The sequence below is a fragment of the Acanthopagrus latus genome, chromosome 15, assembly GCF_904848185.1.
Source record: "Acanthopagrus latus isolate v.2019 chromosome 15, fAcaLat1.1, whole genome shotgun sequence".
Classification (NCBI taxonomy): Eukaryota; Metazoa; Chordata; class Actinopteri; order Spariformes; family Sparidae; genus Acanthopagrus; species Acanthopagrus latus.
Window position 1 is genome coordinate 8,168,684 of NC_051053.1, and position 24,141 is coordinate 8,192,824.

The 24,141-nt window shown below is 41.3% G+C and overlaps 1 protein-coding gene across 4 annotated transcripts in view; it reads left to right on the forward strand.

Moving 5' to 3' along the window:
* LOC119034182 (muscular LMNA-interacting protein) overlaps positions 1-23,648 on the forward strand; it is a 30,875-nt gene extending 7,227 nt beyond the window's left edge. For 2 of the 4 annotated variants that reach the window (XM_037124971.1, XM_037124973.1), the window contains exons 2-12: positions 544-669; positions 7,717-7,854; positions 8,372-9,901; positions 10,683-10,754; positions 11,309-11,404; positions 11,491-11,574; positions 11,688-11,741; positions 13,562-13,609; positions 14,047-14,109; positions 14,229-14,354; positions 22,490-23,648. In XM_037124971.1, coding sequence (XP_036980866.1) covers positions 544-669; positions 7,717-7,854; positions 8,372-9,901; positions 10,683-10,754; positions 11,309-11,404; positions 11,491-11,574; positions 11,688-11,741; positions 13,562-13,609; positions 14,047-14,109; positions 14,229-14,354; positions 22,490-22,684 — 2,532 coding nt within the window. In that variant the 3' untranslated portion in view covers positions 22,685-23,648. The remainder of the gene's footprint in view (positions 1-543; positions 670-7,716; positions 7,855-8,371; positions 9,902-10,682; positions 10,755-11,308; positions 11,405-11,490; positions 11,575-11,687; positions 11,742-13,561; positions 13,610-14,046; positions 14,110-14,228; positions 14,355-22,489) is intronic. The other 2 variants (XM_037124972.1, XM_037124974.1) reach the window with 2 other exon arrangements.
* The last annotated feature ends 493 nt before the right edge of the window (positions 23,649-24,141 follow it).

Sequence of the window (24,141 nt, forward strand, 5' to 3'; positions counted from 1 at the left end):
TCTCCAGGTTGATGCCGACACAGTTGTGAAATCTCGGTTGCTACTGTCCTCTTATACCTGTTGCAGTGGTCCTTCATTATGATACCACAGAGCAAAAATTCTTGACGGATCATGATTGACAGCGCTGCCAGCAATGTCGGGAGAGTGCAGCTTCAGCAGGACGAGTAACACTCGAGTGAGGCGCCTGTATGGGAACATGAGCTGATCTGATGGCAGCTCATTACTCCTCCCTGTGTGTCGAGGCTTTGAACTGCAGGGTGCTAAATTGCCTAATTTGCGAGTGAGCGTGTGACGATGGGTCATTAGTAGCAGGACAGACACAAAACACCATGAGGCAGAGAGAAATAAAACGCGTGGCGAGCGACCGAAACAGTGGTTTAATGGAGCGCACCATGATGATTTTTTATTTTTTTTGTTTGTTAATGAAGTAGAGGTTGTGCGATACTGAGTGTAAGAAGGGTTTGTCTTCATAGGTAAATAACTGGGATGTCAGCCAACAATCTGCAGATCAACAGTGTGTACAATTTGTTCTTTATTTTCCAGGTTTCAATAGGAGTGCCATCAAAGCCTTCTATGTTTACATTCATGCCAGTGGTGCGGAAATTACCAATCGAAGCCATTGTTACTGAGGAGAAGAGATCTGGAGCTCTGACAGGAAGAGCACATAAGGTACAGCAGCAGCAGCAGCAGCAGTACACATCCCGGAGATTAAAAAGTGATTTCATCGCCAACTGGTGTTTATTATCTGTGATCTTGTCACTGTTTTTATTACAAAGCATTTATCAAAATGCGCGATGACTAAAAAGCGTGCTGTTTGTTCGGCTAATTGACTTTTATTTTTGTTGCCACCTGGTTTCAGATCAGCATTTCAAATAAGTGCACTCGGTCTGTCTGATGTCCTCCAGCTGATCACAACACTGGTTGTGATCTGTTTTTTTTTTCTTTGGCCTGCAGCCTCCTGTTAAAATGTGTTAAGGATGACCAGGTTAAATGAACCCAGGCAGCTCCATTCATCCGCAAAACAACATCAGTCACCTTAATTAAACACATTAGCTTTGATTTATAATACTTTTCCCCACACTTCCTCAAAACTTCTCTACAAAGAGTGTTTTTTTTTAAACACTTTCCAACACTTGCGAGAAAATAACTTGCATGATTCACTTTTGCTACCAGAGGAGAGTAAATCTCACTCTTATCTGCTGCATTACGGCTTTGATATTCATGAATTAAGTCACAGGCACTGGAGGAGCGACGAGTATGACTCACAAGCTTAATACATTTCTCACTTTGAGAATGTACATCTGTACTTGAAGCCGTCAAAACAAAATGAGGACTGTCATTGTTTTAGGTTTTGCCTCGTAGGGTTTCCACAGAGGTTTTGATATAGTGGAAGGGACGAACATCATTGATTGATATGAGGCTGCATCATCCAATTATTTCATGTATTCCAGGCATCTGACACACAGAGCGCCCGTCACTACATCGTGTTTCAAGAAGTGTGTGGTGATCAAAAGGGTCATGTACATACAGAAAAATGTATGTGTGTGTGTGTGTATGTATGTATGTATGTATGTATGTATGTATGTATGTATGTATGTATGTATCTATCTATCTATCTATCTATCTATCTATCTATATCTGTATCTATATCTATCTATCTATGTATATATACACACACATACGTTTTTGTGTACCACGTTTAAGGGATGAGCTTGTTTTTGAACCACATTTATATATTTATATATATATATATATATATATATATATATATATATATATATATATATATATATATATATATATATATATATATATATATATATATATATATATATATATATATATATATATATATATATATATATATAGGAAGTACTTTAATGCACAAAGCCACAAACGTTCCACCTGGGGGTTGCTGTGGACCCCCAGTGGTGTTGGCTTAATGTGCTCCTGGATGTTGGGCTGCAGACTGCCTCTGCTGCCTGACGTCAGCTCTCCGGCTGCCTGTGTTAAACTTCAAAGCTCCTCTCACTGGAGAGAAGCACCGTTAGTTTCTCAACTACCCTGCCTGCTTTTACCTACAGCAGTGGCCGCACTTCGTGTCATTAACCATGACCACGACTTCTCAGCTGGAAACCTTTGAACAGTCCCGTGTTTGAACATACCTAAAGAGTATCGTCTTTAATTCATTCACAGTATGGGACCACATGTCATGTGTTTGAATCCACCCTCACGACGCATGGCTTTGTGCTCCTTCATTCAGTCCTTCATATGAGCTCCATTTCCACTTTGTTAGTTGTCTGTCCTTCAATAACTCCATCTCTATCTTTCTCTCATACTGTTGTTATGACAGGATTTTTCTTTCTTCTTATTTATCTATTTCCACAAAGCACTGCCATCAATCTCAAAATGTGTTTGTTGTGACACACTTTGCAGCAGGGAGGGAGGTACATCGATACTTCAGAACTCAATAATAAAACTCACACGTTCTTGTAATGCAGAACCTCTCAGAGGTTCATATCCCTAAATGAGTACATACAGTATATACCTTTGTAATAAATTTTTTGAATTGTTGCAGCAACAAGTACAAGAATGTTAGAATTGAATCAACTTCATGTAGCTATTGATATTTTTACAAAAATATCATTTGAGTAAAATGAATGTAATTACTCTTCGCCACAGATGAACTAAAGTTTGTCAGCACAACTTGTCTTTTCAATCTTAGGTGATATTTTGTTGTTACACTGATGAACCAAAATTTCAAGTAAAAATGTTCTAGCTGAGTGTTTCCTTTCCCCTCTGTAAAACAATTATGACGCTGCCAGTTAGCTTAGCTTTCGCTTAGCACAAAGCCTGGAAACTGCTAAGATGGCCCCATCCAAAGCTCACAAAATCTTTCCCGCAACACCGTGAATTAATATTAATACCTTCATTAATATATCATATCTTAATGTGTTTTAAAGAGTACAGCTAGCCGTCCTCTCCTGCCTCCAATATAAAACCCAATTCGCACAGGGATATTGTCGCCAGGGGACCCCATTAATTTAGAAATGACCCCTTTGAGTCTGTGTTTTAAGTCACACTGGATAAGCACGATCTGTATTCCACTCTAGTGTACTGGCATTATCCCCCTGGTACGATGACAAATCTCTTCAGAATGTCAGTGTTTCAGAAGTTCAGTGTCTGCCCCTCAGCAGGCACATTAACAAAACATTTTCAACGGGAATTATGCCTCAAATCACTGACATGTCGGTACACATGGGGTCTATTTGATCACAGGATGTGATTGGTAACTTGCAGTGGAATTTTTACTGTATAAATTGTGGACTTGGCTGACCCACACAGGATTAAAATCTCAGACGATCTTCAGAATTATAACAAATAACTAGAGGTCCCCAGATAGCAGTTCCTGTGTGAACTGGAGTTAAGCAAAGTGGCTTCTGTCTCTATCTTGGTGTTTGCCTTACATATGAAAGTGAACGTTTTGTTAATCTTATCTAAATTTCAGCTAGAAAGCTAAGACAGCCTATCACAAATGTCAAACACGATATGTGCAGCTCACTATTTGTCTTTGAGCCATCTTACACAGCATCCGGAACCTCCTTTGCCTTATATGAAAGGCAAAGTATGTTGAGTATGTTGATAATTCTGCAAATAACTGTACACGTTACAGTTGTAATGGTTGCTCAGGGTTGAGCAAAAAAAAATAAAAAATAAATAAAAAAAATAAAATAAAAAAAAGCAGCCCGATGTTCTGTCAGTGTATCCGGAGCCAGGCGAGACTGCGTTTGTTCACGACCTGTGTTAGTCGGCCTTATCTCCGCTCTTGCAGTTGGACCGCAGTAACCTGTTGATCCTCTGACTCGCTGACATGGAGCGCAGATGTTGGCATGGGGTCAAACCTTTTTGCTTTTCTCGCTCTGTTCATTATTCTGCGCACACAGGTATTCTGTTAAATGTTTATCAGGAGAACGATATTCCATACCAAAGTTGACAGCTGATGGCCTCTGTATTGAGGAGCCGGAGGGACCGATGTAAAGGATTACCTGAGACACAGTCGGCAGCTCATTAAGCCACCACTCTGATCTGAAACAGCCTACAGGGTTCAAAAGAAATGAATTCAACAATGTGTCCCTTTGCTGTATTTCAAATTAGTGAGTGTAACCTCAAGTGGACCGGCTCGCATTCTGAGTGTCCGCCACTGATTTGCATCGTGAGGCTCCATGCTCTTCGAGCTTCTTCGCCTAATTACCTTCCAGCTACAAAAGAGAGGGTTTCTTTTATATTTCTCAGCCAATTGTGCATCACACATTGTCTTCAAATAGCGTGAATGAGATAAGATAAGCCTTTGTCGATCCAGAGAGGGGTAGTTCAGGAGGATCCGGAGAGGTGACGGCAGAGGAGCATAAATTGTTCTTCATTTTGTCTGACATTTTGTCCGGCAGACAGACAACACCTCGTCCAGCTAATATTTAAAAGAATTAATTAAGAAAATTGGTTCACTGCAATTTGCTGAGGACTTTGCCTGAAGCAAGAACCAGAATGAACGGGACCAAATTAATTACAATTATTGGATTCATACCAAAATGGCTATGATTTATCTCTGTCTTGCATGACTTGACTTCGCACTTTGAATATTGCAATAGCAAGTTTCATGGCAACAGATTATTTTTCTATTTATTTTTATATGTTTTCGGCAGTGTAAAAAGCCTAAAAGCTAAATTTGAGTAAATGTCAAACAAAACTTTCTGGCAATAAATGTCCTTAAATATCAGCAGTACAAGTTACAGTTAATATAACATACACATGTATATTGGCATGAGTGTATGGTATATACTGTAAAAACTATAGGTGGGCCTATTTTTGACATGGCATTTTTCTGATTATTGGAATCAGTGTTTTTATTTCTTATCTTGATTGCTGATGAATGAAAAATAAAAACATGTATATATATATATATATATATATATATATATATATATATATATATATATATATATATATATATATATATATATATATATATATATATATACACATATATACATACATACATACATACATACATACACACACACACACACATATAAATATATATATATATATATATATATATATATATATATATATATATATATATATATATATATATATATATATATATATATATATATATATATAGATATATATATATATATATATATATAAAACATGCTCTACATTGGCTCTGAAATCTGCAAAATAAGAAGTAACTTAAGTTATAAAGTCAAATAGATAATAGTAGTATTAGTGGCATAAAAATATTTGCCCCAAAAGTATAAGTGGGTAGATGTACAGTATAAAGCTAAGAGAAAATACTAAATACTCATTAGTCACGTAAAGCACACATATCTTGAAATTGCACTTAAGAACCGTACTTGAGTAAATGTACTTAGTTAAAACTCCACCACTCGATATACTGAGGTAAAAAGTACAGTATTTGCCTCCACAATGTAGTGCAGTAGATGTATAAAGCTGCAAATTTGAATAACAGAGATATTCAAATAATTTCGATACACCTCAAAAATGTAATGGAATTCGGCCACTGAGTGACATCACTGGAGGGAATTTATCAAATTACATGCAGCTCCTGTTGGAGCCACGAAAGTTGTCATACTTCTTGTTTCACATGTGCAGAAGTACTCCCCAAGACATGAAAACACACTTCAAAGTGTATAATTGGTGGGGTTACCCTTTAATAACAGTACATGAATAAATGCACTTAGTTACATTCCACCAATGCTATCTTGTGGGTTTATAAGTGTTCTTTAATGCAGTAATTCTTCCCCAAGAATGTAGTGGAGTGAAAGTAGCAGCAATTAAACTTAGAAACATTCAAGTTAAGTACAAGTACCTTAAAATTGTACCTAAGAACAGTACTTAGGTAAATGTACCTAATTATATTCCATCACTGGTTTTCAGCCAGTTGTCCAATATCATTACAATGTTATCAGTCCTAACACGTGGAGACTCAGAGTGGCTCACTGTGCATTTAGTTCTAAATATAACTTGTATTTGACCGACAGTATGTGATGATTTTATCATCATAAGCTGTCATTTGTTTTAAATACAGCCCCAGGAATAGCTTCACTCTGGCAGCCTCTCATTTGTATGAGGTTGCCTATCATATATCACATCAAGGGGGGGGGGGGGGACATCAAGACTTAATTGATTTAGAAAACTGAAGGGTGTCAATATCAGGGACTGTCTCATATATATTTTTAGCATCATAATTACCATAAATGTGGGTGTTCATGGCAGTAATGATGTGTGTCATAAGCAGTTACCCTTTTAGTTTAAATGTCACACATATCGTCCTGGAATATTCCAGGTTGAGTTCAGGTAATGACACGAGCGGTGTAGATATATTTCCTCTGTTATTGATCCAGGGGGCATTACCAATGAAGTCGGTTCTCACCGTTGATATTGCACACAAAATGGAGTTAAAGTTAATTGGTCTGAAATTATTCTAATTTTCCTTTAAATCCCATGATGCTGTACGAAGTGTATGAAGCTAGAGCCAACAGGTTATTCACTTAATTTAGCAGATATTGGAAACAAAAAACCCCCAAAAAACTGGCTTCTAGTTTGATCAAGGATTTAACAAATGAGACATACATGTGTTAGTTAGTAAGCTGTAGATGTGCTAGTGGGCAGATTTAGTTACCTTGGCACAAACCCAGGCAAGCCAGTTCCCTGTTTAGGCTAAATTGAGCTGGGTGGCTGAGGGCATTAATATTTAGGCTAATGCACATGCATGAGAGAAAGATTACATCACACTCCTTCATATTTTACATCCATAGACTGCAGGTCAACATGCCTCCTGTTATTAATATATTAATCAGTTCAAGATTTTGTTTTGTTTTTGATTTACGTACGTGAAACCAAGTAAAAACAATGCTCAGATTTCACTTGTATTTGATCTGATTTGAAGGTGTTTTTTTTTAGACAACGCCTTTGAATGCATAAATTCTAACACGCACTGCAAAAACTCAAAATCTTACTTAGTATATTCATCTTTTTTCTTGTCAAAAGACCTAATTACTCTTATCACATCATACACAATCACATAATGAGTACCATTTCACTGGGCCGTAGGGTCCTCGTTCTTAGACGTCTCATCTTATTTCAATTTGTCTCACGTATCCAATTGTTTTTCACCATTCGAGGTCTCTTTAATTGGACCCTCTTCTCCTCATGATGCTTATCTTGGTGAACAAGCTTTTCATTTTCTAAAATTCAGTCTAAACTTGAGAAACATTCAGATGGAAACCTCACCGGTGGCAGACTGAAGCACTCGGTGACATGAAACACAACATAACAAAACAAACAGACAATGTTGCTAAGATGGCTCGCTGCCGGTTCTGACTTAGTGTCAAACAAACTTGTTGAGACATTAACTTCTTTCCATTTTCCAACACTTGAGGTTTTGAAGCTGCGCGAGCACACAGCACCCCTCCTCAGCTGCTCAGTCCTGCACATGAATCATTCCCCCACGCCAGCAGGACATGTGCCTGTCACATGTACATGCACTTAATATGTGTGGGCCATGCAGTGGTGTGGCCAAACCGAGCACACCCCCTGAGCTCAGAGAGGCTGGCTGAAGTTCACCTCGGGTTTTCTCGGGTTTCACTCGCTCAGATCCTCCTAAACATTTGCTTTATCTCCTCCTGTCAGAACATCGCTGCGTCCCATGTGGAAACAACTGCTGAGAGCATGTCGGACGAGGAGCTTTTCAAAGCAGAGAAGGTCTTTATCAAGGAGTGTCTGGAGGGAGGAGCAGGAAATGTGATCCAAACAGGGACAAAGCTTCAAGTAAGTACAGCGTGAGTGGTCGCATCTCAATGTCATGTGGATCTTTCACATACAGTATAATATACATATATATATAAATATAGCTATGTGTGTGTATGTGTGTGTCTGTACTGTAAAGATACTGTGTATTTATTCAGGGTAAATATACATGCTTCAAGTTGACATACATAATAAAACACTGTCAGGAAATACGTTAAAGAAATGACATGGCTGTCCAAGGTGGACGTTAGCTGCCTTTCAAATCTGACAGTTTAATTAGATCCTGAAAAAATGTGTCATATTGAACTAGTCCATTCACAGGGTCTCCTCTGTAATGGGTTTATTTCAGTCATTTCTTAGTATCAGATAGTGGCTGCTTTAAGATTACCTTCTTCGCTGAACAAATTGGATGCACCTGAAAAAGCCTGCTACACATTTCAGTTCCTCAACTTTTGGTCACTCTTTGTTTGAAGCAGAGGTCAGATAAAGCACGATTCCACTTCCTGACATTTAATGGAAGCCCTTTTTAATTTTTCAGTTCAAGCCATCACCGGATCACGCGAGCCTCTCTCACACCAAAGCCTCTCCTTCAGCCGGCGCTCGGTCTCAAAATACGTCCAGCCACGTCACTGCCGGGACAGCCTCTATGGAAACAGCTGTTGATAAACACAGGGACGTTTCCCGGCGGCCGTGTCCCGATGCTTCCAGACATGCTGAGGTTAGCTCGGGTTTCTTTGCAAATAGATTGTCAGAGGACAGAGCGAGCCCCACAGACTCGGGGGACATGTTCCCCACCCCGGCTTCATCCAGAGAGTCCATCCTCTCGGAGAGGAGCTGGTCCGCTGCCCAGGTTTCCTCTGTCACCTCTCCTGCCTCCTTCAGCCGCACTGCCTCTCCCTGCTCGTCTGTCCTCTCTGGCGTCTTCTCCCCCGCCGTCGTCCCGATCAAGCGGCACTTTCTGGCGCCTGGCTCTAGTCTGATTCACCTCCCTCAAACCTGTTTCTCATCCTGCGAGAGCCTGTCCTCCTCCGTCTGTCCCCAGTCCCCTCCTCCCCGGCACCGGCCTCCTCTCACCCGACTCTCCCTCCTCACTGCCATCCTGAGAAAAGGCCGTCTCCCTGTCCTGTCCGCTGCCCTGCAGAGGCCTTACACCCCCTGCTGGCCTGTCAACCCCGTGACCCTGTCCTTCTGTAACGCTTGCTCAGCAGCCTCCAGTGTGGCCTCCATTCCCCTGGAGTTTTCCTCCCAGTTCTCCTCATCAGCGTCTATTGACAGCCAAAGCCACATTCACAGGGAGCCCAACAGATGCGTCACCGCACCTCTGTTTGCGCAGTCAAATGAGCTCAACGCAGCATGCTGCCAAAGTCAACCTAAAGGATGTTTGGAGCGGATTCGCTCAAGCAGTGCACCTCGATGGGAGCAGGTTATTTCACCCCCCATGCTGCCTCGAGCTCCAGCGCCTCTGTTGTGCACCAGCTTCAAATCTGTTCCTCCAGCGAAGCGTGATGAAACAGACTGCGCAGCCTCTGAGAAACTGCACCACGTCTCCTGTTCCAAGTCCCCCGAGCCGAAGCCCAGCAGCGCTCACAGGCGCCTCGAGGGCGCTGCAGATAATAGCCTTAAAAAACTCATCACCCCATCCTCTAAAATTATCGAGGAGCAAGAGGCGCCTGAGCCCCGGAAATGGAGTCAAAATTCATCCCTCTCAAAGCTACACTCGCTCTCTCAAAAGCTAAGATCCCGGCCTCTCTGCCCTCCCCAGCTTCAGCCCTCATGCACGCCATCTCCTCTGCCTCCCTCACACGGCAGCACGGCAAGGTGTGAGTCCAAAGACGCCACAGCATCACAGCCTCTGTACAACGCTCACTGTCTGTCTCCTTCCCGCTACACGCCCATGGCTTTCCCCGGATGGCTGTCGTCCGGCGGTTCCCCCACGCCAACGCCCTCTCCCGCTCCGCAAATCAGAGACCTCACCCCGTCCCCTTCACTCTCCCTGCGCTCCACACCCTCCCCAAGGCCGGGGAGTGGAATATCAGACTGCAGTGACAGGGAGGGTAAAAAAAGAAAGGTAGCTGCTGCCTGCTTGCGTGCATGACTTCTCTTGACTTATTCAATGTGTTGGGGCAGTGACGGGCTGTTCTCCCACGCTGTGTAGTCGAAAACACATCTCACTTACTCGATAGCTAGATATCAAGCGCTGTCCTCTGTGCCGAGCTGTTTTTAGATCTCTGTTTGTTTGTCTCTGTCATGTTTGTCATGTTACTGATGTTGGCACGGAGCTTGGCTTGATTTTTGAATGGCTGAAATATTTGAAGTGTCAGAGCGAGTGGGAACCCATCATCAAGAAATTACGGCAGTAGTTCTTTTAAAATCTGGTTTCCAGGCCAGACACGCAGCCTGAAGATAAGTACAGTGTAACACACATCAGGGATCCAATTTATCTCGAGCAAGCGAATATAGAACATGCCAATCTGGTTTTTCTTGCCTGTCGGTCAGGAGGTGTTGCGAGCTGAACTTTTTTGGGCGACATTTACAATCAGTCAAATGACTCGTCTGAGCAGCGACAGACAAAGCGATGTTGGTTCCCGGCGCTGTAAAAGCAGGCAACACACGCGTGTCGTGCTGTTCTTGCTGTCGGGTCTCTCCGGTGAGGCTGGCTGCTTTGCATGACTAACAGCCTGCGGCGGTCTGAGATAAAGCATGCCTGAGAAGATGTGAAACATACATGATGAATTTCCACAAAACACTCTGCAAAGTCCGTCTTCATATTTCAATTTCAGTTTCATTTATATTCATTGCCTCGCTTCTCTCTCTCTCTCTCTTTTTTTAAAAAAAAAATACCCCTCCAGACTCACAAGATTAAGTCGAGCTACAAATCATTTGCTGCGATTCCCACAAACACCCTCCTGTTGGATCAGCAGGTGAGTTCACTCCAGTTGAGTTGAGTTGACTCGAAACCCACTTATTCATTTTATTATCCTGTTGAATAATCAGCCACCGTAGCTGTGCGAAGTATTATGTGAGGAGTGAGAGAGAGGCAGGGGCACCAGCGCACAGAAAGGGTATCCATGTACAACTGGAATAAACTCCAAAGCTGAGTTTGCATTGAAAGGAAGGATTCTCTTTTTAAAAATGTATCTTTAAGTCGCCACTCATCAGACTTCAGAGAGAACAACATTTGTAGCAAATGACAGAATACACATTTCTTAAGGATTTACAGAGTACAGATATTGCAGCCGAAAGAGTGGCGGGTCTTAAAGCTCGGTAAGAATCAAATCACACCCGGAGAGATTTGAAAAACGGCTTATTGCTGTGTTATCCACACTGCGGGGTGGTACATTAAGAGCTACAGAGGAGGGAGGGCTGTCTGCAAAGAATATAAAGTGGCTGAATGTGAATTGTCTCAGAAGGACATGACGCAGTATCACCTAAGACAGGAAAGCATCAGTCTGTCTGCTGTGCTTTGTTTTCACAGGCCATAGACGAGCAGGTAGAGAGAGGGGAGAGTCCGTGTGACACGACGGACGGAGGCGTTACAGCGGACAGAGGTGTCATGGACACCCACGCTGAGGTACTGCTGCAACCATCCGCTGCTGGTTTCCACTGCACACTTCACACAACAGACCCGTAACACGAATAACGCTGTGCTTCCTACAGATGTGCTCCCCAGCTCAGCTCCGGCAACAATCAGAGGAGCTCTACGCAGTAATCGATGAGATTTTGGCAAATTCCATTCCAGAAGTGAGTTCGATGTACTGTGTCATTTTAAAAGAACATGCGCAAATGTTGACTTGTAATAACACAGTTATTTATTAGTTATTATATTTAATGGGTTTATTTCTCCAACATTTCAGAGCAAAACGTCCCGATCGCTGCAGTCCTCCAGGTCATCGACTCCCGGCCTGCAGGTAAAGTGTGCTCCTTTAACACCAAGCTCTTGAACTCTTGGCTTTCCCCTCTAAACCCTTGCAGTTTCTTACAGAATTACTCTAGGAAACACACTTGTCCCTGGATGGGAAGATGGATTCCACTCTGGTGCCTGTCAATGAATATAAAGACGGAACAGGAGACTGTGTTTTTGTAGCTAACAGAACACAAACCAAAGTGCAGTTTGATATACATTTATAGCAGATGCGCGGCTGGTTTCAGTGACCTGAGGAAGTTGCTGCACCCGCCCAAGAAACAGTCCAGCATGTAAGCCCCATTAAAACCCCAGCTTGTTAATTATGCACCTTGGCTTAAATCAAACAAGAAGGAATATGTTAATTAGTAAAACTACCTGATGGATTTTACAATACTGTATGTCGCTGGGGGTTATAAGTCAAAACTCTGCAAGGGTTGGCAACGTGAAGCTTAGTTTACATTAACCGACAAGTTTCATTATTTAGTCATAAAAATTCAACATTTTGTAAAATGACATGATCAAAACCACAGGAGGGTTAATCTGCTATTCAGTTAGTAGAGCACAGATCAACTACAGTATCTCGATACTTTGACAAAGTCAAAAGAAAAGTGCTACGTTGACCTGTCTGTTATAAAACAACTACTGACTAAAAACTTCAGCGTAGTTTAGTTAAGTCTTAAAGGGACACTATGTAGTTTTGGAGAACACATTCAAACTCAGAATTTAGATTTTTTACATATTAATGAGGTCATAATAAAAAATCAGAAATATTTATTTTGTCCATAAACGAGTGAATAAACAAGCTGTTCTCAGAGGAAAATAAGGTTCCAGAGCATTGTTTGAAGCTGGCAGGGTCCGCCAAAAATAAACAAAGTAAAACAGAAATTGTCTTGTCCTTTAAGGTCAGTTTGTTTATTGAGTTTATTCAGTCGAGAAAACAAAGAGAGGTTTTTTTTTTAAATTTAGTTTGTTTAGGCATTAAAAAACAGTCCATGGGGATTTTTCTCCTCTGATGAATTTGTTTTTCTCAAAACAACACAGAGCACCTTTAAAGCTGAATTGTGCAGTTTTGTTGCTTCAGTGAATAGAAAAAAATCAACCGTCAGTCTTGACTGACACAGGTCTAGACACTTTGCCATCCTTTTCGAACTTTTAGCACCTCTTGCCATCAATATGCATGGCGTAGCTTAAACTGTAAATGGTTTAAAAAAGATCAAACAGAAAACAGGAAATACAGAAACTGGCCACGGAACAAGCGCTCTGCACTGTGTTGTACTGAAACAGAAACTGGAAGTGAGATTAAAGTGAATTCTGACTGTATAATCATCAGCACAAGAAATGAAAAGACATGTGTTCATTATTCATCAAAGGACCGTGGTATCTGAGAAAACAAGTGTGTGTGTGTGTGTGTGTGTGTGTGTGTGTGTGTGTGTGCGTGTGTGTGTGTGTGTGTGTGTGTGTGTGAATATAAACTAGATTTAGCTCAGACTGTCATCCAGGAGACTTCAGTGGACATTTAAGATGATTAAGGGTAAAGTGATAAAAATGTGTGACATTTCAATCACTGATGAAGGAAAAACAACACTTGAATGATAGAATAGATAAACAACATGATATTGTTGCTTCACTGCTCATTATCTCCAAATGAATACTGAGTAAAACCACTATTTGTGATCAAGATGGATTTCTTTTCATCTTCTTTTTGAAAGTCACATATTTTGAAAAAGTGGATGAATAACTTTCAGATACTTTGTTTTCCATTTTTCTCAGCGGATGAGGCTCGCGTAACTGTTGCTTCGTGTCTGTCTTTTTATCCCCTCTCAGCAGAACAACTCATCATCTCCAAAATCCTTGGGCCGTGAAACCAAATATGTGAGTGACAGTTGGGGAGTTTTGTCTGTTGAATTAAAGAAATGAACAGTCTGATGATTTGCCCTCACAGAAACACTTTGGCTCTCCTTGTTTAAAAAGATTATGTAGAATGTTTTAGATTCCTGTCTGCTTCCCTTTGCAGCCCAGATGCGGAATATAAAGCATCTCACTTAAAGCAACATTATGTAGAAACTGGCATTAAGCCTATACTGTAAAGTTTCTTAATACATAATAAATAACATCTTCTGATAAACTCATATCAATTTCAGGCTTAAATGAATAACTTCCTGTTATAGCTATCAACTTCTGATTCAAGCACCACCCATATCTGGTTTAAGCCCCGCCCACTCCGAGCACAGCTATGGATACAGACAAATAAGTTGGTTATACGCGTTCGCTACTAACTGTGTTGTTTTTCATCCACATTTTTTTTCCAGGCCTCTTTATGCAGCTTGCACCCGCCTACCAGTCTGGAAAGGAACCTTATTGATCGTAAAAAGGTAAACATCACTTGATTGTCAGGGCCGCTGCTGCCTGCAACCTCAATAACAATGATAAAGCAAAGTGTCATGTGGAGATAGTCATGAGGATGAATTCTGCTCTGCTGTCAAACGTCCAGACGAAGCCCGGGGTTATTCGCCCAATGACGGCCATTCCAAGACTGACAGTCGACGATGAAGAAGAATTTCACCCGAACCCCTTCAGGCAGTTTGACGTCAAGCGAACCTTCGCCGACAACAACAAGGTAACTTGGTGGCATCAGTTCATGTTACGCTGCTGCTGAATCTGTATTTGTGTTTCTTGAACCCACGTGGTGATGCAGAGTAGTTTTAGTCTTTGTCTCAAGTCACATCAAGATATCAAGATCCGTCTTTTTTACATCACTCACAGTCCGTGTGGGTTTAAAATGTGGCTGTCAGAAGGGGAAGTGTCTCATGAATTTCATTTGAGTCATGACTGAGTCAAAGTTTGACGAGTCTCCAGGGCGGAAAAAGTTTGAGGTAAGTAAAGAAGCTTTTCATTTCACTGCAAAAAACAAACAAACCCTGTTTGCTTGAACAAGTTAATCCTTCACAATGAGCAGTGGAATTAGGGAGAAACATAGAATATCATCTCATGCTAGCATCTTTCCGGGCTTTTGACCGTTACCAGTGGACCTCTTCAGCAGAAAAAAATACACTTTAGTCACATGATAACCGATAAAGTTACATTTGTTGAAGAAGACCTCTAATATGGTTAAACGCTACAAAAAAAGCTATAAGTTTATAGTTTTTCACAGATAAACTGTAGCAATGTATTGCCTGTAATGATGACACAGAGACAATCGTATTTTCATGCATCATGAATTACCTTCAGGTGACGGCCTTTAGCGATGGAAGACTAAAAGTTTGACTTTAACAGGAAGTCAACTTTAAAGGGAATAGAGGCTACATCAGGCTTCTGCACAATCAGTGTCAAAAATCAACATCCCACTGCTCAAGTGAACCCGTTTTTCCTCATCTCCTGATGACCCCCATGGTTGTGACTCATATTTTTAGGTGACAGCACACAGAGATGTTTTTCCCGCAGTATGAGCACAGGTACAGCGAGATAGAACCAGTTCACTTCACACTGGATGAAAAATCTTGACACCTGACATATTGAGCTCATAGACGAGAGGAGGCATGCGGCACCAGAAGGTCACCTCACTGACAATGTGTGCTGTTGTGTCCGAAAATCCCCTTCATAAAACAGCTGTTTTTAGAATGGAGTCTGGCTCAACAGCCTGGACCCAGAGCAGAGGGTGCTTTATTGTTAATAATTCACATCAGTATATATACATATACATCAGTATATATATATATAAAAATATATATATATATATATATATATATATATATATATATATATATATATATATATATATATATATATATATTAAAGATTAAAGATATGTCTTAGGTGTTGACATATATGTACAATATTCGTATGAACCTTCCCACTTTTATTTATTTGAAGATTCACAAAACATTTCTGGAGCTTCACAGCAAAACTGCATTGCTGCTCTCTGCGAAGAAGATGAAGTAGATGGGAACCTGTTGTAAAACCTTGGAAAAAAAACTGACTGTGAATGAAGAATGAAGAAACTGAAAGCCTGGTGATGCTAACATTTGAAAAGACATTATGTGTGCCCTTGACACACAGTCGAACTAACGCCAAAGCTTTCAGCCAGCAGATGCAGTGAACATCCTGGCTTAAAAAACTTCACTTCAGTAGTTTGCTGCAGCACTGTTTTGTTGTGGAGCTCCGGAAATGTTTTTTTCGGCCCACACAACTCCAGCTGACTTTCCATCATGATGTTGTGGCAATGACTGCAATGTCATTTTTGGGTGAACTTTTCCTTTCACAAACATTTAGCAAAGTTTCAGCCCGAACCAAGAGCAATTTTTGATTGGCTAATTTGCAAGTGAAAACCAAATATATCATTCAGTGCCTCAATGAATTGAATCGAAAATGTGATGCTGGAGTAGATCTATTTAACATCGCCTTCCCTAGGACAAAATCAATGGCATATTTAGCACTGAGTTAATACACTCCTGTTTTCATTATGACTAAAATAAATTGTGAATCCGCTACACAGAGTAGATGTGTTACACATCTATTTGTTTGTGTTTCCTTGAAAAGTTGAATCCAAAGAAATCAGTCTCTGCAGTCATCCTTCTCTTCTCCTTTTACTAGTTTTTTCACCACATCTCCTTGTCAAATCCACCAGAGGACGATCCCTTTTCGTTTCACAAGCTGCTAAGTCTCTGGCGTGTCCCAAAACCTTTTCATGTTAAACACCTTGAAATAGAGAGCTTTAGAAAGTTGCTTATGCACAGCTCACCGATTCTTGGAACTCCTGGAGGGCAGCAGTGTGTTTGGTGGCTAAAGTGGTTGGAGAAGATTTACATTTTTTTCTTTACTATCAGAGTTCATTGTAACCGACACAGATGCACAGTCACTTAAAAACAAACAAAAAAACAAACAAAAAAAACAAAACAAAAAAAAAAACCCTCTTCAGTGACCAGTTTTCCCTCCCCAGGTCCCGTTCACACATTGTGACAGGGGAGCAGAAAACAACTGGAAATCAATAGCACCACCAGGGTTATGAAATCTCTTGCATCGTTACTGAAGGCCACTACAGTGAAAAGAAAGGTTAAGCTCCCCCTGTAACACCGAGCTGTAAGCACAATTATACTGCGAGGCATGTGTGACACACTAAATGCCAAGGTCAAAAATGGCAGTCAAGAACCATATTTTCAGACGTACGGGGAACTGATGACACGGACACTTAAACCACAGAGTGCTTGCTTTCAGCAATCTCCCCCAGAGGAGAGGTTCTTGACGTGTTTGATTTAAAAAAAAACAAAAAAAAACACTTCACTCTCCGTTTATCTCCGGGGGAAACAAACAGCAGCCAGACAAATTATGGCTTATTTCCGCCAATATGTATCTTGGCATAGTATTAAACTTTGTAATTGGCGTGTTGTGATTGTGGAACGCTCAAGTACACGGAGCGTTGTGAGCCACGAGCTGTAGCGTTCACATTCAGCAATTCAGTGATGCAATTTGCTCCTTACCTTGGCACAGTCGACCGAGCGTGGGTATTCTTGTTGTCACTTAACCTCAGATCTTTGATTCATTGCTGTTGACATCAGGCAGCGAGGTGCTCATTAATTAATTGCCTCTCCACGTTAATTCAGGGTGATGGAGTTTGTAATCTGCACACTGTTGACGCTACACAATCAGTTAGTGGCCTTTGTGGCGCCGGCAAAACAATTTGGCTTCAAAGTTCGCGGTGCAGCTCGTCTGTGCGATTTCGTATTCTGACAGCTCGTGGAATAATTTATTTTTGGGAAATATGCTTAGTCAGAGTAGACGGGATGATCAGTCACACTCTCTGTACATTAGGTATAAAGCTACAGCCAGCATACAGATAGACTGGAAACAGTTGACCTGGCTCCGTCAGCACCTCTGAAGCTCACCAATCAACACATTTTCATCTCTGACGTGAAACGGAATTGTATAACTGACACACTGACTATAACAAACATAAACTCAATGTGAAACAAGTGTGAGATACATTTCAATGTGATTTTAGCACCTTTAAATGTATTCCGATGACATACGTCTGCATGCATATACATACATATTTGTATTTATCTGTACTGTTGAAGTAAGTAGCTTAGTACGTAGCAATCTACATCTCCGCAAACCACAGATACGCTGAAACTTTGCATTTCTTAATGTTTCTGTAGGGTCCATTTTTCTCCAGCAACACTGCTGTTAGGAAAAGATCATGTCATCAAACACGGCACACAAATGTTACTGCCTGATTTGTCGAGCAATTTCCCGAACCAATTACATTTGAGTCACCGCAGAGCCACAGCCTGAGATGACATAATAACCAGTGGCAGACTGATAGATCTCCTTATATATTCCTGAGCAGTTCATCTCTTGAGAGTGTGTTGCAATTATAGATAGGTATTATTTTGAAGGCGGAAGAGGAGATCTTCCTTGGTCCTGCACGTATGTTGGTGTCCTTCAAAATATCCCCTGGTGTCACGCTTCCAAATCATGTAACGCAGTCACAAATGGGAGTCACTCCACCACCGCCCCTTCCACCTCCAGATATATGACCAAAAAAATGAACTTGTAGGTGGTTTGCAGAAATGATAGCTGCCAACATTCCATCCCAGTGACTGTGCCCTATATATGCTAAGCCCATCACAACAAGACACAGTGATTTCCACCACGGAACGGAGCTCACCTGCTTCCGGCTGTGATGTAGGTGGCGTGCTGGATGCTGTGGTGCTGCTACAGCTGCTGTCTGACCTGCAGCTGTATGCAAACATACAGTACATCCATACTGCTACACCACTGCAGTAAGTCTGTTGTGCGGTTCAACTTCAAACAAGGTAGGCACTGCACAAATAAGCTGTATTTGATTTGACTAAGACCGCCATTTAATTAGTAACATGGTTTAACTCCATTATTCAGTGGCAATGAAAATAAGAACAACAATAAGAATAATAATAACACAGCAGTGTTTCAGAGACCACAAATCATTGTCTGAACATGCTTCAGAGAGTTGTGTACACATTCCCTTCTCCAGCAGCTGCTGAAGGCTTCTGCAAAAAATGTCCTAAGTGCATCTGCCTGATTATTACTGTACAAGTATAAAACATGCAGCTGCGGCAGACAGAGAAGGACAAACACCTGCTGCTTGAACATAGCAGATGATTACCTACTTCTGATTATGCCTTGCTGAAATAAAAGAGGTTGCACTATAATTAGACAGTTAACACATGCCCAACAATATGGGTCATTTTTTTTGGCCATAATGGTCAGAGGATGTCAGCAAAATGTCAGACACTGTGGTAAGGAGGAGGGATGCTGAACAGAAGCAGCACCAGCAGTGTGGCAAATAAATGAACAGGCTTGACATGATCAGATGATCCGTAAGCATCCCGAGCAGCTAACATAGCTTCGTTATCCAGCATCATCAGCTAGTTTTGCTTTGTTTTGATTTAAGCTAGCACAAAATAAATCTTTTTTCCAATGATGAAAAACATGAAATACCTCTATATTGAGATTTATTTCTTCCTATTTTCTCCGTTTTCTAAATTGCGCATAAAACAAATTATTATTATTATTATTATTTTTTTTGTTATTATTATTGTCAAAAGATTATTATCCAGAGGTCTGGAATCGGGCTTAAGATGCAAAGGAATATTTTGAATTAAACATTAAAATTGCCTCCCCTTTGCAGAGTGGTGCCGTCTGCTTGATCTTCACCACTCAGCAACACGTTGCAACATCCATCTGGTGGCACTGGGAATAAATATAACACTGACAGCATTTTATGTCTATGGTTGTGAAAATCCTCTGGTGGTAATCACGTCATTTTACATCATTATTAAACTCGTGGAGGCCGGGAGATGATGACGTTAACATTCGAAACCCCCGTCTGATGCATCATCGAGAGAGTCTTAATCTGCATAATCAGATTCTTCTCCCCATGTCCCCCTGTTTGAATTAGAAAAAAGAAATCCGAACAGGGAAATAGCCCTGGGCCTCAGTGAGGCTTCAATTTCGCTTCACAGTCCACAGTATGGACATTTCTTATCTTCTGGGTTTAGTTTCCTCTGTGTGGCTGCTTCATTACGCTGCCTACAGACTTTTCCCTGCCTTGATTTAACTTCTGCGCCCCTCCGGCAGAAAGTCTCGAATTTAACCATGCATTGCCAAAAAAAAAAATAAAATAAAATAAATAAATCTATCTAGATCTAATAGAAACGTTTCTGCCTGATTTATTTAGACGTTTTCTGAAGCCAGCTGCCCACCTCAGAGCTACAGCCTGACAGATTGAAAGTACAAAAGCTCTAATAAAATATATCTCCATATATTCTTGAGAAGTGTATCTCTTGAATATAAAATGTTGTCGGAAAAATATTTTATATTTTAATCATAGAAAGAAACGGGGCAAAGAATCGGGAGAAACTGCCCGTCTTATGTTGAAGGCTGGAGAGAGGAAATGTGAAGGGCTAAAGTTCAGCCAATTAATTTGGGAGCGACAGAGGAAATGAGAGCTTGTGGCAGACCCGCTCCTTGAGCGCTGAAACAGTACAAATTTAATTGGTAAGAAATGATTAAATGAACAAACTTCAGCCTGCTTTACTGTTTGGGTTCTTTTATTTTGAATTTTTGTATTTTTATTGTCAGTAACGGGTAACCTGTGTCTGGGACCGTGCAGTAGGGTGCTTTGTTGCAGAGAATCAATCGATCAATCATACATTTCCCTGCAATGGTATAGAATGACTCGCTGTTCTGTTTGGTATTGAGCACACACCTGAGCACGAGGGTGAGGCTTCCAACACACCCTCATACCTAAACAACAGAATGGGTTGGTGCAAACGGCTCTCAAAACAACACCTTCGACACGGTTCGGTTTAGATAAAGGTCATGCTTTGGGTCCGCATAAAAACATTGGCTTGCATTGGTAAGTTAAGTAATGTTACGTACTTGGTTAAAGTAAACACATAGTTATGTATGTAAGTTGAAGAGAGTAAGCATTTGACTTTTGATATTACACAGGACACGATCAGCAGATCAGACAGACAGGCCTCCTCTATTCATATATATTCTTGCTCTCTAACCTCACCTGACTTCCTCCTATGGTCCTGTCTTAATTACTAGTGGTCACCACCCAACAATAAATGTAATTCTGGCCGTAATAAGCTGCTGCACAGATGACATCATTCTTGGAGACGATCCTCTGTGGGTTGACACTAGTCCACTGATCGTCAGGTGGTGGTTAAAAACTCAGCAATGCAGCAACAAAGGCGGTGAGGAAGAAGACTGACAGAAAGCCAACATGGATGCAAACAAAAAACTTGATTTGCAAGAAATGATATGCATCCCCCAAAGATGCATATAAACACTTGATTCAGTACAGCTTCCGTTGGTTGCAAAAGCCATCCAAAGGGCGCCATTGTAATATACCGTAGAACTAGATCGTTTTTTTCTTTCACTTCCTGCTCAGTACACAAAGGCCAAAATTAAAGCCTGCCAGGTTCTGCGAGTTTGAACGCTGCTGTGTCAAAGATACTGGCCCTGCCTGCCTTGGCAGAGTACATGAGAGATGTTGAGCTGTTAAGCAAAACAAAAGCAGAGAAACACTGCACTGTGTTTGATCAAGGTTATTGTGTTTGACATCAGTTTCCTGCTCTGCCATGTTGTTGGCTTGCTTCTCAGAGGGCTTCAATTGTGAAATGCCAACCAGTAGCACTGAATTCAATGACAATGTTTTGCTGCTGCCTCAATACTGCTGCCACTATAACTGATAAAACTGACTGCTTCCTCCGTATTTCTACAAACCCTGTCTTTGACTTTAATCTTTACATTTACACATTTTCACACTTTGATAAAACACTCTCTGAAAAGCACGGCTACTTAAAAGGAAAACTGCAATGTTATCGCTGAAGTAAACAGTTCTTTTCTAATTCTTTAACAAACCCTATGGCGATCCCTGTATGTCACGGCTGTTAGGCAACGCAAATTACATTAAAATGGGACCGGACCAGAGTCTTTGTCCCCCTGACCACTCAGTTATAAAATATAACCGTCAGCTGGAATGACAACAGTAAATGACACGACACAGAGCTTAAAAACAAAATCCTGCAGCAATAAACGCATTCCGGTCTGGAACAGTCCACAGCCATAAGAAAGCCTGTGTGGGAAGATCAATGAGTCAATCCCTGTGAAAATGGTCACATGAGGTGTGTGTCAGGGTTTATTTCTTTTCTACCAAATGGGGACTTTCTTCTTTGTCTCTGTGTTTGGTTCACAGAGAATAGCTCCATGGCACACATGCACAGCTTGCCAACCACTGTGTCTGTAGGACTGTCACAATATTTTTTAAACTAAACAAGGAGGGGCAGCACTAACCATTTTCTCCTGCATCCAGGGATTGTGCTGGCCCAGGCTCTGCACTGAACGCAGAGCAATGATAGATATCGATCCTTTCATCCCATTTCTGTCATCCAACAAGATCATTTTTTCAAAGCGTATAGTTAGTGATGGTTTCGGTCACAGTGTGTGTCCACAGAAAAGGGTCAACAACGGCATTCTGGAGATCATAAACACTGTTCAATATGGCTTTCACTTAAGGCAGGCAACACAACAAAAGAAAACACCGTGCTGACAAACATGATACAGCAATGCATTGATTCATACGTCGATACGTGTTCTGTGGTTCAGACCTGTGAAAAGAGTTAGTCAACAGCTCTTGTTCGTTCTCGTACAAATGGATCAAATGTGTCAACTTGGAAACCATTTTGTCTTTTTCCTTTCTAGGTGGTGGCAGGAAAAGATCTTCACACAAGTTCAAAAAGCCAAATGTTGCGCGAGGAGAGGAAGCCTGAGATGAGAACTCCCCTCTCAGTGTGTGACCTGCAGATTATAGAGCCTGAAGACCAGATCAGCTGCCCTGTGAAAACATCTTTCAGCCCAGCCGAGGGCCGAATGGAAGCTTTTGAGGCTCATATTTAAAGCATTAACCCCGATCCCTCTTTATATAATCAGCCATTATCTGCTAGGACACAGTCTATACTAGTTGACTGCACATCAGCTGAATTGAGTGAATGAGTGCAGAGCCATACATATATGGTTGACAACAATGATTTAATATGCAAGATGGTAAAGCTTTCCATTTGCACAGACAGAGGTAGCCAAAAGCAGGCATTCTAGCTGGCAAGTATAGTTTTTTTTTCTGTCTGCACTAACAACCATCGCTGGCAGATTTGATCAGTTTTAGCCAGCTGGCAAATGGAGCTAACTAACTCAGAGAGATGGTTTAAAATGCTGGCTGACTGTTTAGTGTTTGTATCTGTTTTGATTTGAATCAAGAGCCCTGCAAAGGTCTTTAATGTGCACTTGATGGCTACATACACAACACTGTGCAAGAGACTGAGGCTAAGGAGCCAAACAGACACATGGACTCAAAAGCTGGGGCAACGACGGGACTCTCTCAATAGGGGCTAGTGTTGCAATCCGGCGCAGCCTGCTGGGCCGCAGAGAGCTTAAAGGTGCCAGACAACGGCACGACAGGGTAAAGAGCAGCTCACTGAATGGAAATGTCCTCTCACACAATGCGAAAGTCAATCAGGCAAGAGCCAGTGGCACTGGTTTAATTAAAAAAAAGCACATAGTTATTTACTACTTTGCTCCATTAGAAAAGTTTGAAAATAAAAAAATAACTAGTTCATGCAGTGTTTGGTCTGACCATGTCGAACAATGAGCTGTGATTGGACAGTTGGGATGGGCAATGTTCCAAGTGCAAAGAGAGAAAGTTCAGCTGTGACATGGCTTTGAATTTCTTTTCAACTGGATGTACGTGTCTTACAGGTCAGTGATATCACAAATAATCAACAAGCTATAAGAAAATACTATTTTATTGAAAATAATTTGAGTAAAATCTGTACTATGTAATAAAGGACTTCCACATCGTCCCTTATGGTCTGAGTATTGCATCCCTCTGTTGCTATAGTTACCAGAAACAGTAGAACATCATGGCACAGCTCCTGTTTTTACATCTGGACTGGCAGCGGGCCAGCTCCAGAACAAATGAGGATTACTCTGCAGTCATTTGGCCCAAAGGTGGGCCAGTTCTGCGCTTGATGCACTCGGGACAGATCTGTATAACGGGCATGGCCCAGTGTACTATTTTTTCAAAAATGAGTTTTTCTTTGCCCCCCACATTTACAGCACACAGCCAGTTGCAGCCTGGATGAGAATCACATTGTTTAACTTACATTACAGGCCAGTGACATGACAGCCTGCTTTATAGAAGACATAATACAACTGAATACATGTAGGCATGCCTCAAAGAGCATATAGGAAGCTTTTCATCTGTAGCAGCAGGGCCACAGTTTGATCATTCTCACCTGACTAGAAATCCTTCTGAATGGGGCTCTTTGAGGGACAGGAGCTAAAGCCGTGCAGGTAAT